The 19,230-nt window shown below is 35.3% G+C and overlaps 1 protein-coding gene across 1 annotated transcript in view; it reads right to left on the bottom strand.

Moving 5' to 3' along the window:
- RANBP9 (RAN binding protein 9) overlaps positions 1-19,230 on the bottom strand; it is a 96,280-nt gene that overhangs the window by 12,283 nt on the left and 64,767 nt on the right. Inside the window, exons 6-12 of the mRNA XM_015449884.3 lie at positions 12,490-12,674; positions 10,431-10,543; positions 9,138-9,246; positions 7,483-7,673; positions 5,451-5,598; positions 2,073-2,194; positions 30-181 (exon numbers count right to left, since the gene is read on the bottom strand). Of these exons, the coding sequence (XP_015305370.3) occupies positions 30-181; positions 2,073-2,194; positions 5,451-5,598; positions 7,483-7,673; positions 9,138-9,246; positions 10,431-10,543; positions 12,490-12,674 (1,020 nt within the window). The remainder of the gene's footprint in view (positions 1-29; positions 182-2,072; positions 2,195-5,450; positions 5,599-7,482; positions 7,674-9,137; positions 9,247-10,430; positions 10,544-12,489; positions 12,675-19,230) is intronic.

Genomic DNA, 19,230 nt, shown 5'->3' with positions numbered 1-19,230 from the left:
CATAATTTTTCAAGAAAAAATATATTCACCTTCAACATTTTTTTATTTGCAGTGTTCTTGCCGCAGTCTCTCCTTAGCTGTTCACTCATCGCTTGCAGCTCTCGTCCAAAGTGGATCATTCTTTCTATGGCGGCCTGACTTCCTCCACACAACTGGCGTCTCAACTGACTTGAATCAACTTCTGTAAGAAAAACAGACAAGTATTTTACTACCTTATGGAATGGAGTATAATGAAGACAACATACATTTCTTATAACATTTTGTACATTTAGTAACTATTCCCTAATATTTCATCTAAATATGCAGATTGTTAAAAATTCATTTTTAATTTAACATGAAACTGCAGCAAAAAGATAATACTCTATTTAGCTCTCAAGAGTCTAGGATCCAGTATTCAGCGTGCAGTTGAGAGGGGACAACCTTTCAGTGTTAGAGGGTACTTATGTCAGAAAAAAATTTTAGAAAAAGTGTAATTCCCAAACTACATTAAGCAACATTTACCAAAAAAAAAAAAAAGAAAGAAAAAGAAAACCGTAATAATGCCACTCGGGCTACCTTAATTGACATAGTAGAGATGTAATAAAATGTTCAAGAAAGCTAAGAAAACCTAAATGACTACAATAAAAATACAGAAGACAGCATATTATACTAATTGAAAAGATTAAATGCACTACTTTTTGAAAAATACCACTTTGAGAAAATACTTTTTTTTTTGGAGTCTCACTCAGTCGCCCAAGCTGGAGTGCAGTGGTGTGATCTCAGCTCAATGCAACCTCTGCCTCCCAGGTTCAAGGAAGTCTCCTGCCTCGGCCTCCTGAGTAGCTGGGATTACAGGCATGTGCCACCATGCCTGACTAATTTTTGTATTTTTAGCAGAGTCGGGGTTTCACTATATTGGTCAGGCTGGTCTCAAACTCCTGACCTTGTGATCCACCTGCCTCGGCCTCCCAAAGTGCTGGGATTACAGGCATGAGCCACCTTGCCCAGCCAAGAAAATAATTTTATATATCTTGATTGATAAAATAATTTATATAAATTACTAATAAATAAATCATTAATAATGAAGAAGGTAACGATGATGATGGTGGTTAATATTTCCTAAGCACTCTGTGCTATCAGCTTTTTGGATTATTCATTTACTTTTCACAATAACTTATGAGGTTATTATTATACCCATTTTACAGATGAAGAAACTGAGACGCAGAGCAGTTAAGTAATTTTTCCAAGGTCACACAGCTAGTAGGTGGCAGTTGCAGAAATCAAATCTATGTAATCTGGCTCTAGAACTCCTGCTCTTTATCACTATACTTAAATTACTCTTCAGAAACTGAGGTGGCTGATATTAAAAACAAAGCTGCATTTCTTTTTAAAAAACAATTTTAGTAATATCACTCAATCTCAAAATAATAAGAAATCTAACATTGCCATGGAATTCCAACAAATAAATGAAAAAATTTATTCCAACAAATTTTCACTCGCCATTTGATGGGATAGTTTGCTGATGGGACAGGCAATTTACTACATAAGTTGTCTACAAAATAAAATTATGCATGCTAATGTGTCTTGGAGCCACATCATTTTGTTTTTTGTGGTGGGAGTTTTTTTGGTGAGGGAGGTCATACTTAAGCATCTACTATATATCAGGGATAGTACTATGCATAGTCACACACGTTTACATTAAACCCATTTAAGAAATACTGATTAGAATTTGTAAAATTATCTACCCATTTGGCCTTACTGACTATACTGAAATAAATAAAGAAGTTTTATCATCTCTAACCTAAAATAGCCTAGAGGCTCAACACCAGTAATTCAGTTCTGCTGCATTAGTGACAGCGCTAAACCTGAGCCTAAGCAATTCAGCAAGGAACACTGCCTGTAGCTGAAAGGTAACTATTTTCTCTAGCAGCCCACTCAAACAAGAGTTTAAGTGCTATGCATTACTGTCAAGTCCTACGGCACATACATCGTTAAATCTGGTTTATGCTCATCAGCTGTGAATCAGTACAAGTAAAAACATAACCTTGTAGCCATCATTTTTTATTAAAAATGTAAGAAATATCACTGCAGACCCATTTCGGTGTCACAATCTTCCATTTCGTGGTCATGTTTAGAGCTACCATTTAGGAAACCATTGGATGAAGTTTCTCCAACTCCATTGGAGTAGTGATCTGTTTCCATGTCTACATCATTACTGAAAACGAAAAAACAAACCTAATTTTAGAAATATCATACTTGCAGCTTAGTTTAAAATAAATCACTACTGAACTGTATAGCCTATGAATAAACTAACTTCATGAGGCAATAGAAATCTGCAAAAAAGGTATTTAGTTAAATCTTGAATGTATTCAAAGCCAAACATGTCGCTGACTTTTAACAAATTTGTACCCCTGGAGATAAGGGAGGGAAAAAAGTACATATGCTAAAATGTAGTAGTTTTATGACTTTACATCAGTATGGAGAAATCATATTTCTGCACAATCCTATTATTTTTCAAACTCAGATCTGTACGTCTTCATTGATCAACTGCGGCCCCGCCAACTCCCTAGCCACCCCTCTCCCCTCTACTCCCAGCACTGATTTCCAGTATGTAAGGTGAAAACCTTACTCTCAAAACAAATACATCTCACTCCTGGAACCCAGTTCAGCTCGTACCGGACCTCATACTCAATCCACTCCTAGACTATATTTAAATAGTCGGCATTCTGGCATTTGTCCTCACTACTTAAGAATATACACTCTTTCAAGGGTAACTGATCACTTAAAAACCGACTGAGCTTCATTCTCTCATCCCTTTTCACCACATGACACTATTTCTCTCTCACAGGCTATCTTATTGGCTAAAGTATTGCTGAATCTTAATTTTTAAACTGATGTCCTAGATAGTTTCCAGTTTTCACTCATTCCACTCAGTGAATATCTATCTGCCAATAACTACATTTGGACATATTTAAGCTGTCAATGTATGTCCTTCAGAACCATCCGCACTCTTATAAGCAACAATAAATATCTAATCTTTAGGATTTATCCTATGAAGGTCTAGGTAATAATTATACAATTTAGAAGTAAACATTAGATGAAATTTTAGGTAATGCTTAGATAAAAATGACATTTCTTATTACAAAAGCAATATATATTCATTTGTAGAAAAAAAAATACAGATGAGCAAAAACCACTGTGCGTAATACCACGGGAGGTAACAAATTCTAACACCTTGGGGGCATGTGTGCATGCATACACTCCTGTTAGTAAAATTGTTAAGGTAAAAAAACACAAGAGATCTAGGGAAAAGGGGGATATGGCCCTAGGACTCCAGAGCAGACTTACTCAACCAGGAAAGCTTGTTTATAATCTTGACAAACTTCGAAAATTGATACGAAAAACCAAACTTTAAAAATAAGAAAATCCTTACCATGACAGCTTTCAGTGGCCTTTTAAAAAATACTAAACTTTTTTTTTTTTTTTTGAGATAACTCAAGTTAAGTATTTGAAAGGAACTCATTCATTTAACACACATTTAAGAGCCTCTGAGGTATGATCCCTGTTAGGTGCTAAGGATACTATGAAACAGCCTCTGCCTTCCTGCAGGAAACAACCTATAAAAAGCTAATTAAGTTATTATATTACAGAGTAATTATGATCAGTACTATGACGAAAGTTAATCACAAAACATGACACATTTGATGGGATGGAAATCAAGGAAAACATCCTGGAAGAACTGACATCTGAACTTGCATTTTCTCAGCCTGGACAGGAGTTCTACTGGAGGTGAGGGAGGGCAGGAAGAAGAGCATTTCAGATGGTGGGCGGTATCAGGGAAAAAGCACAAGTTTGCAAGTCAAATCCTGAAAAGCAGCCTCAGCTCTGCGACTTACTAGCTACTATTAATTGACCTTAAGGAAAAAAAAAGTCATTTACTTTTCTGATATCCGGCTCTACATCTGTAAAATGGTTTAAATAGTTAACACCATCTTTGCCTACTTCACAGTAAGGAAAGTCATTACCAACTACAAAACAAGTTATAGTTTAAGGCAGTTCAAAAGTTTACTTTCTTTCCCTTTTATACTGCAGACAAAGGAGGATGTTGCGTCATCAGACCTTCCGTTAAGCTTGCGTCCCTGAACTCAGGTAATAACAGATCTGTTTAGCAACTTCCTGCTGTGAGGATAGTATTTAAGAGAAAAACTCACCAACTGACTGCAATCTTACCCTCAAACACTGGCAGAACCCTTGATCAATGATAAAGTACCAATGCATTTATTATAAAGCATGATGAAGTTAACTTTTTAAATTTCCATCTATTTTTAAACTATATTTTGATTTTATATTTTCCAATATATCATCTCTGCTGTGAAAGATGATTTTTCTGCTGTTCTCATACACTTTTGTGGTTCTCCATTATAACTTTTATCAATCACACACAACATTACTTCAGTAAATTTTTGTCATGTGTGACAGACAACCCAGAAATTGAGATTAATCTCCAAATTTTCAAATATAGATTTTTTTTTTTACATAGACTCCTTTCTGCAAAATCATATTTCCATTAAGATTCCATGCTAAAAGTTAGGCTCTCTCTCCTTTAATAAGAAAATGTTGCACTGGTGACCATTTCCTGAAAATGCAATGTAACCAACTGGTTTGTTATAGACCAAATCAACATTAAATTGACCCAGTCCTGGATGATTTGGGCAGGGTGAATTCACAATAATTTGCAACTGCACAGTAGTATTTAATTCAAATAATTTCACTTCATGAACTTTTAGGTTTCGTAAATATTAAACCTGAGTATGTCAAGGGTCATAGTATACTGAATGAGATATCGTCTTTCAAACCTCTTCGAAGTCAGACACCCTACCTAGCAGAATGTTTGGTGCCCAACAAATCCTCAAAACTATCCTCCCACTAATGTTTACTAAATGACTTAACCATCTGCTATATGCAAGCTACTTAAAGGAAGGCTTTCAAAAAAGATTCTTTGTAAAGCGAGTTTTGAACTTGGAAAACATTCTATACATTTACACCAAAAAAAAAACTCACACACAGAGAAAATTAGTTGTAAATTTATCTTATGTCACCATTCAAGGTTAAATATGCTACTGTGTCTTAACTACTGTGAAAACATAACAAATGGCATTTATGTGATCATTTGTATAGCTCTGTGGCTGGCGGGAAGACAATGCATGAAGCCCTGAATTTGTCCTTGTAACTTTACTAGGGGGAAGAGGGTAGTAGAGAAGAAGAAGAAACTAAAGAAAGAGCTCATGTGCATAGTAGGAGACTAAAAGGCTTTGGGGAACTGAGTCCCTACCCTTTTATTCTCTGGAGGCTTAGGAACTCCCAGAGCCCCTCGGTGGGTCACATAATTCAAGTTCTTTCAAAATTTTTACAGTGATTACACCTATAACTAGGTTGCTTATATTAATGCAAAAGTTAGTGAAATTACTTACCTGGTGAAGTTATTAACTTGCTGTGATCTTGACATATTTATACTGTTCAGTTCTGGTACATTCAAATTGGATGACTGGTGTTTATTACTATGGCAATATGATTGATGTGCTTTATTTGATATTACACCATTACTACAACTTTCAAAACCTGAAGAAAAAGATACCACATGGAAATAGAAACAAACACTAATTTATTAATACGGTTGTAAACAAGTCTCCATGTTGATTTTGTATTTAAGACTTCTAGAATGTAGGAGAGTCAACGGATGATGTAAACAGGTAATTTCTTTGAAAGGATACTAAGAATACTTAACTGTGAGATCTTAAATGTTACCTCATCTAACATTTATTGAAGGGTTACAGATCTCATTTAATCCTCAAAATCCCCCTAAGATGGCAATATTATGATCATCCCCATTTTACATATGAATACACTGAGGCTCAGAATTTGTCCAAGCCTGAAGCGACTGTATGATATTCAAGAGGAGCAGTGGCTAAGAATAGACATGAGAATCACACTTGTTTTACAGAGTGGTGATATAAATAACTGAGAGGAAGTAATGCAGAAAAGAGTATAAATTGAAGTGAGAAAAAGCAATGATGTTACTTCATGAAAGGAAAGGAGACACTATCTGACTTGTTTAAAGAATGTTAAATGTACAAATATAACATCTTGGGAAATGCAGAATTAAAGAGATGGGCAAACAGAAGACTGAGAAGCATCAGATATACATCTTTGGCTGGGCATGCAAGCCCACACCTGTAAGCCCAGCACTTTGGGAGGCTGAGGCAGGAGGAGCACTTGAGGCCAGGACTTTGAGACCAGCCTCAGAAACATTGCGAGACTCCAACTCTTTAAAAGAAACAAAAACAGGCCAGGCGCGGCGGCTCACACCTGTAATCCCAGCACTTTGGGAGGCCGAGGCGGGTGGATCACGAGGTCAGGAGATCGAGACCATCCTGGCCAACATGGTGAAACCCCATCTCTACTAAAAATACAAAAAATTAGCCGGGCGTGGTGGTGGGCGCCTGTAGTCCCAGCTACTTGGCAGGCTGAGGCAGGAGAATGGTGTGAACCCAGGAGGCAGAGCTTGCAGTTAGCCCAGATAGCGCCACTGCACTCCAGCCTAGGCAACAGACCGAGACTCCGTCTCAAAACAACAACAAAAACAAAAACAAAAACAAAAACACCAAAAAAACCTGTAGAAGCGATGTCACAAAAGCCAAGAAAGGAGAGGATTTTAATTACAAGAAGGCCCAAAGTCACAGAGAGTAAGACTGACGAGTCAAAAAACAGATGGGAGAAAATGAACTAGGCAGAGCTGACTTTTGCAAGAGGCTTGGTTGGGAAAGGTTGGGGATGGGGAGAGGGGAGGGAGGCAAGGGCAGCCCAGCTAGGTGTGGTAACCAGTGGCATAAGATATCACAGCTGGATCACCTTTAAATTTATATTTTATTAAAACACACAATTACCTTTTCACTTGAATGCTTTCATTTATGAAGGTCTGCTAATAACCTACTCTCAGAAACAGCTGTTCTTCAAGTTACTTCCTGGTACTGAGAACATGTGAATCTGAACCTACAATTTTTCACCCAGAAAATCCAGAAAATCTTAAGTATACACATTTGAAAACAGCTACAAAGGAAATATACAGATTTTCTGAGACAGACGGAATGTTACTCTGTCACCCAGGCTGGAGTGCAGTGGTGTCATCTCAGCTCACTGCAACCTCTGCCTCCCAGGTTCAAGCAAGTCTCCTGCCTCAGCCTCCTGAGTAGCTGGGACTACAGGCACTTGCCACAATACCCAGCTGATTTTTGTATTTTTAGTAGAGAAAGGGTTTTTACCATGTTGGCCAGGCTGATCTTGAACTCCTGACCTCGTGATTTGCCCACCTAGGCCTCCCAAAGTGCTGGGATTACAGGCGTGAGCCACCGCGCCCGGCTGGAAATATACAGATTTTCAAAAGGAAAACGGTTTAAGATTATAAAGAGGAAAAATCTAAAAATAATGTCGTAAGTTAAATCTCACCTGAAAAATGTGCGGTGCTTCCTTTGCCTGATGCTAAATTGTGGATATTCATTCCATGGCTGGGGCTCATACTTGGACTACTAAAAGGTCGAGGACTAACAGGATAACTGTCTTGAGACTTTGGACTTCGGCCTCCCAAACATCGTACTTCACTATCTGTACCATTCACCATTTCTATAAACTGACGCACTCTAAAGGAAAAAAGAAAAATTTACTTAGACATAAACTTCAAATGGCCTTTTGTTTATTTAATAGCAACAGATTTCTAAAAATATTTTTAAAACTTTTATTTATCAGTAGGATTGGTCTTTAGATAGTAAGCTAAAAATATTAAATACGGTGTCCTATACTTTATTGCTTAGAATTTTAGAATTTCCAGAAAAATGAAGAGTGTGATGTATCAGACACTATAATAATATTACTCCCCCTTTAATCAAGATTTACTAAATGGAATTTACCTATAAGAAGATATGAATCCCTTTTTTTTTTTTTTTGGGCTACAAGTAATTTAATCAAAATAACATATGCACTTGGTAGCAAATCAAACTGTGCCTAAGGACAGGATTTTATGTATATATGATACATCTAAAGCATAGCCTTTCTCCCCACCCGTCCCATTTCCAACTTCTTAACCAAAATGGGCCTCATTTAAAATTCTACTTACTCTAAAGCAAAACAATTGTGTCATTTGGCTTACAAAGGATACCTGTTGCTTAACAAGTTGAAATCGAAAGCTCAGTAACATCTCATTTTTTAAGTAACAAAGATTCATAAAACCAATTAAAAGTGTCAAATCAGGATAGCTATTATTAAAAAAAATAGTTAAACACAGAATTACCATATGATCCAGAAAGTCCACTTCTGGGTATATAACCGAAAAAATCAAATGCAGGGACTCAGATATTTGTACACCTATATTCATAACAATTATTCATAACAGCCAAGAGGTAGAAGCAAACTAAGTGTCCATCAGTGGATGAATGGATAAACAAAATGCAGTATTATCCAAACAATGGAGTACAATTCAGCCTTTAAAAGGAAGAAAATTCTGATACATGCTACAATAAAGATGAACCTTAAGGCTATTACACTAATTAAAATAAGCCAGTCATGAAGAACAAATACTCTGATTCTACTTATATGAGTAGTCAAATTCATACAGGCAAAATGTAGAATGGTGGTTTCCAGGGGCTAGGGGGAGGAATGGATGGTTAGTGTTTAACAGAGTTTCAGTATGGGAAGATGGAGAAGTTCTGGAGTTGGATGGTGGTGATGGTTACACAATGATGTGAATGTAACAAATGGTAAATTTTATGGATATTTTATCACAATTTTTTAAAATGCCAGAGAGATTAAATATAAGGTACTTTTCAGAAGGAAAAATAGACACCCATCTTCTAAATAAGATTTTCACATTTTTAAAAACATAAATAGAATGGTAACAGCAAATACATAGCAAAAGACACCTTCTGCTTATGGTCCTTAACACAAAAGTATTTTTCATAACATGTTACCTTAAATGTACTACATTACAAAATTTATATTTGAAAAAGAAAAAAAAATTACAAAAGCATGAAAATGTCTTTTATTATGTAACATATATGACAAGTACTTATAATATATAACAAATATAGCATTTTATTATGCAAACTCACTTTAATGTGAAAAGGAGATTAGGATTTCTTTCAAGTAAACTTGGGTATAACTGTTGTGTTGTTTCAATGGCTTCTCCCATTCTTCCTGCTAATACCAATTTCTGAATTCCTATTCAGTAAAAGGAAGCAAACGATTAACTTTTACAAAAGTAGATAAAACATAAACTTAGTGGATCCTCAAAAAAGAAGGCAGTTAGTAAGAAATCTTTAAATAAATTATGATTAATTTCAATTTCTTTTTCTAATATCATAGTTTCCATTCAGCAATCCAGGAAACATTTCAGACATTTATTAAAAAATTAGAAAAACAAGTACTGTCACAAATTTTTTTTTTAAAAAATCACAAACATACTAGTAATATAGTTAAAATATCTATTATGCAATATTGAAGTTTCAAACACTGAGATTAAAAAGACTGTTTTAAAGAGATAATAAAACGCCTTATCAAACATGATGACCTTCTGAAAAAAGGACTAAAAAATGATAGCTTTTGAGTAAGATTCCAATTTAACAGAGACTCACTGAACATTCACTTGATCTGATTATCTGTTAAATTAGATGATGAGGATACAAAATGAGTGATCTCTGTTCAATAGAGCTTATTAAAATAGTAGAAAAGGACAGCACACAATTAACTACAACACAATGTAATCAGTGCTATTACAGCAATTTGACCTATGAAACAGTTGTCTTCATCCATTAATTTCACCCATCTGTTTTGTTTTCATCTCTATACGCTTGTCAAGTATACCCACCCTGATGGACAAACAGCACCCATTTTAGGATGGCTAACTATGGAGCAGTTAATGCTGACTTGCCATTGTTATATAGGACCTGTTTTATCTCTGGCCACACACGCCAGCACTAGGATCTAAATAATAAATACTTATGATCAATACTATATTAGATAGCCATTTAAATTAAAAGATATTTACATTTCTTTCACACATTATCTCCTCCAACTAATCAGACTACTTTACTATTTTTTAAATCTTTTTATTAAATGTTTATTTCCTGAAAGCTTAAGAAAACATTCCTTTAAGAAAAAAATGGTAAAGACATTCCTTACAAAAATTTCTGTAAAATCTCTCTAGAATTAGAATTCTGACAGAGTCTTATGTGAATTTTTAAACTGATCTTCAAAAATGTCAGTGAAAATAAAATTCAGAGGCATCCATTTTAAATTAATATATTCGAAATTTTTTAAATTAAAAAAATAAAATTTCTAAAAATTAAAGTAACCAAATCTATAATCTGAAAACAAATATTAGCCATGCACCACAGTGTCCTTACTTTGTCTATTCTTAATGGAAGCTAATTCTTCTAGAACGGTCTGGTCTGTAGATCTGGCAAAGGCCTCTGCTGTGGCACAGTACCCATGGTGGACTAAATAAGATGAAACCATTCTTAAAATAAAAAGAAAAAACATACATCTTTTAGTGAAGAGAATACATGCTTCATACTACAATTTACATAAACAAAATCTACTCTGGTGTTATAAAAACGAACCTATTTCCTTGAAACAAGGCGTTAAGAACTTCACCTTTAAAGTAAGCTTTTGAAAAACATCATTTTGTTCTATTCATGTAGTATTTTCAAAAAGATAACTGCAAATGCTATGTTGAGACTCCTCTCCCTAAAATAAATATTACTTGAGAATCAAGGACATTAAGTGACCTTTTCTTTGATTCTTGGACTCTCATTACCCCCAGGTCCCTTCCTATCTTATTATTCAGCCCTTCTAACCATAATTTCTATTTTCACTTTATCATATGACTTAGTCCAGTAATTGCTGGCATTGTGTAAAATAACCAACTTTAAAATAAAAGATTAAATCTTAATGTTCCAGAATTCAACCATCTTCTTTATACACCAGTTATATGAAATGGGATCACACAGTATGTACAGAATACTAAGGTGAATCCAGAGAGACAATTTTCCAGAACAATGTCTATAAGTGTACTACTAATTAAAGAATCAGCCTTCTAGTCTAAATCAATTACTATGGTTTTACCCAAGAGATTTATCAAATATGACTTACATGTGAGTGACACATTTGCAATACAATAATCTTTTAAAAAGGTACCAGTTAGTCAAAACATATACTTACATCTATCCACAAAATGTGGTTAGAAAAACTGGTGATGCAACAATATTAACCCAAGTATCTGTTATCTCCAAACATTCAACTTTTAAACCTGCCTCCACTTGACACTACTAAGGGCCAGTTAAAAAATGGTGGGAAGCAGTGGTTCACCAGGAGGAGACTGAAGCGAAGTGCGGAGGAAAGCGGGGAAAATGTCTAAGAAACAGATGTGCATCTTACTTTACCCAACTGTTCAAATTAATTAAAGGGGGAGGGGACCTTTTAGAATGGACTCTTCAAGAGTTCATGGTGAGTATCAATTCAGTGAAGAAGTGGGTGGGAGGATCCTGGTTATAAGGTTAAGATAAATGTTTTCTACTATTTTGCCATGATGCTCAGTGGTAACCATTTTTAGGGCATTAAAACAATGTGGTCCCAGAACAACCCATTCTAGCTTCAGTTCATGGTGACCACCAGATTCTGCATCAGGGTTGTCTATGCTCAACTGGGCTGGACAAAAAAACTAGTGTCCAGTCTCTGTAATACAGATGATAATAGCTCTAGGGAAGAAGTGTGCTTTCAGAGTCATCATTACGTCTCCCAATCACTACCTTTTCTAAAAAATACCCCCAACATTTTATTACAATTTTAAAGTTAAGAATATTCAAGGCAATTATAAGGACATTAAAGATGAAATGTGTTGGACCAATTGTATCTGAAAGTCTGCTATTTTCTTGGCCTGGATTATAATAGTGAAGATGACTTTTTAAATTTAATGGTATTTATTTAAATTTTAAGTCTATACTTCACTACTGCTGATAGTTCAGATATTGAGAGCTTAAACACAGCCAAGTTCGTGTCCAAAATCCACAGAACTCGATTATAAAATTTAGATGATCTCTCAACTTTCTTTTGCATTAACACTATTAAAAGTTAAATTGTATAACCTACAGAAATCATTAAATACTATTACTAAGAATAGCAAATGAATTAACCTAGCCTAGGTGACCTAACATCATTTTATTTCCTTCGTCAAATTAATTCAGACTGAAATACAATTCTGAATGTGTGTGATCAAACAGTTGTTTTTAATTTGTTTAAAGAGTGGAGTAAATTACTTTTTGTTGAGAGATTAAAATCAATAATATAATAGATATGTTAGTATATAAATTAGTGGATTAAAAAGCTTCCATGGATACCAAAAGAATAAATATCGTATAAAAAATAGATTCTGAATAACATAAATTCAAATATCTTCACTCTTACTTTTGTATCATGGTCTGCCATTCTCCTTCTCGATCTCCGATAGGAAATCGATCTATCTGTGCCTGGATTTTGGTTCTCCACTCCCGCATATAGTCTTCTATATCAAACACGAAAGGATGTTGCCCAAAATTGGCATCGACCACTTCTCCTGGTGTTTGAAGCCCCACGGTAGGATACAAATTTGGCTGTAAGATAACATATTTCATTAAACATCTATCCATTTTATGTTAGATTTAATAATTTTTTAATGTTATATTTAAAAGAACAGAACTATAAATTTACTTCAAATTTTAAAATTCCAATCAAAATATTAGTAAAAGGCTAAAACAAATGGTCTCAATTATATGTTAGATGAAAAAATACCACTTCTTGCAATTTAATCATCAAGAAAAAACAAAGCGAACGAAGATCTCTATTTTATTTATTCAGGGACAACGTTGTATTATACCATGAGGTATTATGCTACTAATAATATGTGGATGTAACTCTTGTTCTAAGATTATGTCATACAGTAGTCACAGAAATTCAAATATAAACACATAACTCAGGTTTATCCCAGATTTTATATATGATACATTTCTATAAACTGCATGTTAAAGCTAGTTATCATAAAAGTACAATCTCAGTCTGTCATTTAATAGCTTAAATTTACTATTTTCTTTTTTTTTTTTTTTTTTTGAGGCGGAGTCTTGCTCTGTCGCCCAGGCTGGAGTGCAGTGGCCGGATCTCAGCTCACTGCAAGCTCCGCCTCCCGGGTTCCCGCCATTCTCCTGCCTCAGCCTCCCGTGTAGCTGGGACTACAGGCGCCGCCACCACGCCCGGCTAATTTTTTGTATTTTTAGTAGAGACAGGGTTTCACTGTGTTAGCCAGGATGGTCTCGATCTCCTGACCTCGTGATCCGCCCGTCTCGGCCTCCCAAAGTGCTGGGATTACAGGCTTGAGCCACCGCGCCCGGCCTAAATTTACTATTTTCATTCTGTACATTTGGGATGCCTAACTTTACAAAGGGAAGGGGATACGACCTTAATATAAGCAAAACACAGTGCCATGAAGAGTGGGGATTCTCTGTATTAAAAAAAGAAAAAAAAAGAAAAACAAAAAAAAACTCAAATGTACGTATTTCAAGGGAGGAAATGCATTCAGGTACACTCCATGGTTTCAAGGTTAATCAAGATGAAAAGCTGGTAACTTCAAATAAACAAAAAATAGAGGAGTCATTCTTTTGGCTATGTCACTAATTGGTTGTTACATCTAAAGGGAGAATGAGTTTCTGAGTGGCTACAAAATGCCAGGGTTTAATCATAATTCTGTGAGGCCACTATTATTATTTCTACTACAAAGATAGAGAAAAATGAGGATTCAAGGTTAAATAACTTGCTCATGGTCGTTCTGCTAACAAATGGCAGAGATGGAACTGGAACACAAGTTTGTCTGATACCACATTCAAAACTGATTTTTCCTCTTGCAACTCCAAATCCTACCATATTTTCGTTTTCTGTGTGTATGTCTTATATCTTTAACAGTTATAACAAGTATTTTTAGTACAAAACAAGGTAAAGATCAAGAACAGATAATTTCTGTGTGAAGATAAGATGTTAGATTTCACAGTAAAATGCAAAGAGGGTGTATTTAAAAACAACCGTTCAATCAAGCAGAACAAAATAGAAACAAAATAGTGTCAAAATATCAAAAAACATAAAGTACTAGTGGATTATGGAAATAAATGGCTAAAGCAAAGTATGCAAATGTACTGATTCTCAATAATCAACAGAGCTAACAAGTTTATAAACTTTTAAGCCAAAAACAGGTGAGATAGTACAGCCTTCTCATTTCACCAGTGAGAAAACTGAGACCTAAAGACTTTATAGAAACAGGCCAGGAGTGGCAGCTCATGCCTGTAATCCCAGTACTTTGTGAGGCTGAGGCGGGTGGATCACCTCAGGACAGGAGTACCAGACCAGCTTGACCAACATGGTAAAACCCCACCTCTACTAAAAATACAAAATTAGCTGGGTGTGGTGGTGCATGCCTGTAATCCCAGCTACTCGGGAGGCTGAGGAAGGACAACTGCTTGAACCTGGGACAGGGAGGTTTTGGTGAGCCGAGATTGCGCCATTGCACTCCAGCCTGGGCAATAAAAGTGAAACTCTGTCTAAAACAAAACAAAACAAAACAAAACAAAACAAAACACAAAAGAACAGAAAACCCACTACAGTTATGAAATACTTTAACACAAAAGCATATAAGCCAAAAACCAGAGTGAGACGATTATGTTCATTACGCAGAGTTTATAATGATATTCAGTACTGTCTAAATAAAGACACTTTTAAAACGATCTGCTCATCTAAATTTTCTTATAAATTCAGAAAAAATTATATCAACACTATCAAAGACAATCAACATTCATGAATTCTCTGATAAAACTATTTCATAAAAATTTAAAACTTCCCTGTGACAAAACATGCCACAAATGACAAAGATAAATGACCTTCTAGAAAAAAAATCTGCCACACATATGGCAAAATGTGTTTTCCAAATATAGAAAAAATTTAGGAGGACAAAGTTCAAATTCTTAAAAATGGCAACGAATATGAAGGCAATTTGTAGAAGAAATAAAAATGACAACACAAAGAGAAGTTTAATCACACTCAACTTTTTAGATGAACATTTTTAATGTGCACTTAAAAATAAAATCAATTAAATTAAAAGTTCAAGATTTAAAAACTTTTGCACATCAGATTAAGACTTGAAAGGCTGAGAATACCCAATGTTGATAAGGGTTGTGGAAATAACCCTCTCATCTACTTACACAGAAATAAACTGATATAATCTTTTAATAAATAAATCAGGAAAAATCTATTAACACTGACTGAGTAATTTCACTTGGAAGAGTGTATTCTTACAGAAAAATAAGTATGTACAAAGATATGTCCTGTAGCATTATTTGTAACGCAAACAAAACTTTAAAATATTCACAGATAGGTGATACTATACCACATTCATCAAATCTCAGAATCTAATAGTATCAAATATCACTATTTTGTGTCTAGGAAAACATAATGCAAATTAAACTCTGACCAGTCATTGATTCTACAGTGCATTCTCATTTCAGAAATACTAAAATATGAAAAAAATGTACATTTTATAATTAATCGATTGTGGTAGTAAGTTAATACAATAACATAACATAAAGCAGGCAAAAAGAACAGAATGAAAAATGTTATGTATGGACATAGAAAGATGTCCTATACACATTAAAGTAAGGTATAACATATTGTATATGTTATGACCCTATCTTTCATATAAACATTTAAAAAATGAACATACTGGCTTATATGGTGTTTAGAAAGAAGTCTAAAAGGATATATACTCAAGTTAAAACAAACATTATAGCCAAAGAGACTGGGACTATGAAGAACTTCTCTTTTGTACATTTCTGTATATATAAACATTTCTCATTTAAGTATTTAATACTATACATTACTTCTGTAATCTGATACATATTTAAAATAGTTTTAGTAATATTAAGTCAGTTTTGGCTCACTGAAAAGTAACTATAATTTTTATACCATTTACTCAACCTTAAAACTGGAGAATTTGGGGGAAGAGGATTAAGGACATAATCCTTAACTTGCTATATTACAGATTTTAAAAAACAACAGCCTTCAATGTTTTTTAGTATGTTCACCTGTGCAGCTATTATAATTTAATTGTATAACAATCCCATCATCCCAGAAAGAAACCCAGTACCCATTAGCAGCCACTCCCCATTTCCCCATTCCCCCGGCAACCACTAATCTACTTTCTAACTCTATGGATTTGCCCATTCTGGACATTTTGCATAAATGGAACAACAAAATATGTGATCTTTTATGACTGGCTTTTTCTTTTTTTTTTTTTTTGAGACAGAGTCTCGCTCTGTGGCCCAGGCTGAAGTACAGTGGCATGATCTCAGTTCACTGCAACCTCTGCCTCCTGGGTTCAAGCGATTCCCCTGCCTCAGCCTCCCAAGTATGGGACTACAGCCGCATGCCACCACGCCTGGCTAATTTTTGTATTTTTAGTAGGGATGGGGTTTCACCCTGTTGGCCAGGATGGTCTCGATCTCTTGACCTCCTCATTCGCCCGCCTCGGCCTCCCAAAGTGCTGGAATTACAGGCGTGAGCCACAGCACCCAGATGACTGGCTTCTTTTATTTAGCATGTTTTCAAGGTTCATCCATGCAGCAGGTGCACCGTCACTATAGATTTATATGTAATAATGTCTTCCAGAAAAATACTCCCGCCCATGTAGAATAGTACATAGACAGAATAGGTACTTTATGAAAACAATAGGAAAACATTTCTATTAACTTGCAAAAGGTATTTTCAATCTAGAAATTGCTTAAAAGCTAAATGTATACAATATAAATTTCTATTCTCAATAGCACAGCTTTGGTCTACATTAGATCTCTTCTAATAAAAATGACTATACAAATAATGTATCCACAAAAAGTAGATTTCAAGTCAGTGCCCAGAATTCAAAAACAACGCCATTTAAAACGAGAACAGTTACTATAACAAAAGTCTTTAAAAAGCAACAGCCTTCAATGTTTTTTAGTATGTTCACAGAACTGTGCAACTATCATAATTTAATTGTATAATTAAATCCCAAACTGAATTAGTTATATTTAATGTCATTTCTCAAACTGGTGAGGTAAGCTGAGGAAAAAGACTATTTTGAAAAAAATCTAAGGTTTTCAAAGCTGTATAAACACTTATGTTCCATAACAGGTGCAGAACAATATAGGTAAACTGGATTTTCTGCAAATATACTTTCTCTCAGGATTCAATGGTATGGGTAGCTTGTGAGAGATCCCAGGTGTAGAAGACAAATATATCAACGCTTCCTTGATGCTTCCTTTAAAAGAAAAGTGATATGAAGCCTGTGGAAGTCCCAGAAGATCTACAGTATTAAAAATGAAAACTACTATACTAAAAGGAAACCTAAAACCACCACCGTAACCACTGTTACAAGGAAGTTGCACATGATCACTGGCTACCTGAGGGAGAAAACATAACTGGTGATTCAAAAGAGGGAGAGAAAATAATCAACATGTCTACAACCAACCAAGCTTTTCCCAAATGATCACCTCTATCTATGAACAAGAAAATGAAAGCTAACAACAACAAAAGCTCACACTGACTAGTTGGTTTCACATGCTTAGTGCCGCAACAGAAAAAAATAAAAAAATAAAAAAAGTCACTAAACCCTTTACCCAACTCTAAATGAAACTTACAGCATTCTCACCAGAGTCTCTTACCTGTTAAAGACCAAATCAACCCACCAACCAGAATCTGCCCCTACACACTCTGCCTGTCCCCACAATGCTCTTCTCAAAAGCCCATCCCCTCAATTACACACCTGTCTACCTCTTTCTATGCTACATCTACTTTTTTTCTATGTTACATCAACATTTTCGTCAGCATGCTCAATCTCCTAATTTTTTTTTTCTGCTGCCCCCACTTCCACCACCAGCTACTACTCCATTTCTTTACTCCTCACTGTGGCCAAAGTCCTCCAGAGTTATCCACTGTCTACAATTCACCTCTTCCTAAAATCCATTACAATCAGGATGTCTCCATCCCACAGCTGCAACTTTCTTGTCCAGGTCACCAGTGACCTCTACTCTGCTACGTACAATGGTCAATTCTCAGACCTTACATAATTTTCAGATCCAATCCATTAGCCAATTCTCTTGGTTTTCAGTTGGATTTTTAAAAGAATCGTATTTTTTGTTATTATTATTTTGGGATTTTTAAAAATTTAACTCTTTAATCCATCTAGAACTTACTTTACACTCTGTCCTAACAATATCTACATATTTAAAAAAATAATAATAAAGACTTATTCCATCACTATTTACTAAATAATGTGGCAGGGTTTTTTTTTGTTGTTTTTTGTTTTTTTGGTAGAGGTGAGATCTCATTATATTGCCCAAAGTGGTGTTGAACTCCTGGCCTCAAGCAGTCCTCCCACCTCAGACTCCCAGATCTAAACAATGCTTCTTCATGAGTACTTTTGATTGGTAGGGTTCAAATATTCCTTGGCTTAAAATTATTTTCTATTATAATTTTGATTTGTTTTTTCCTAGGATTTTCTTAACGGATATAATCTACAGATTTGGTATCTATTCTCTACTTCTGAATCTTCCACCATCTCTCTCAAAACATCTCTGAAAATTGGAATGCGTTTTATAATTGATGACACCTTACTATGGTCAGGCAGCTGTCACAATACAGCTGTCACTGCCTGCACAGGAGCAATTTGTTAAGGAATGAGCTCACTGAAAAGTTCTTGGGACTGAATTGCTTTTCCTGATGAAATTTTCATTTTCGTGATATTGATTAATATCATGAAAGTGACAGCATCAAATGTGCACGATGGAATAATCCGCAGCTTGGAGATTAATCCCAGAGACATAACACGGAAATCTTAAAAAATGTTCTCGATGACAGAGAAGATAGTATCACAAAGAAAATCATGGGCATCAGCCTGGGCAACCTGGCGAAACCCCATCTCTACCCAGCATACCCAGCATAGTCGGGCATGCTGGTGTGCGCTGGTGGTCCCAGCTACTTGGGAGTCTGAAATAGGAGGATCCCTCAAGCCTGGGAGGCAGAGGTTGCAGTGAGCCAAGATCACATCACTGCGCTCCAACCTGGGTGACAGAGTGAGATCAAAGAAAATCATGGCATCCA

Source organism: Macaca fascicularis, chromosome 4 (genome assembly GCF_037993035.2).
Source record: "Macaca fascicularis isolate 582-1 chromosome 4, T2T-MFA8v1.1".
Classification (NCBI taxonomy): domain Eukaryota; kingdom Metazoa; phylum Chordata; class Mammalia; order Primates; family Cercopithecidae; genus Macaca; species Macaca fascicularis.
Note: the sequence above shows the minus strand (reverse complement) of the source record. Positions and strands in the feature narration are given on the sequence as shown.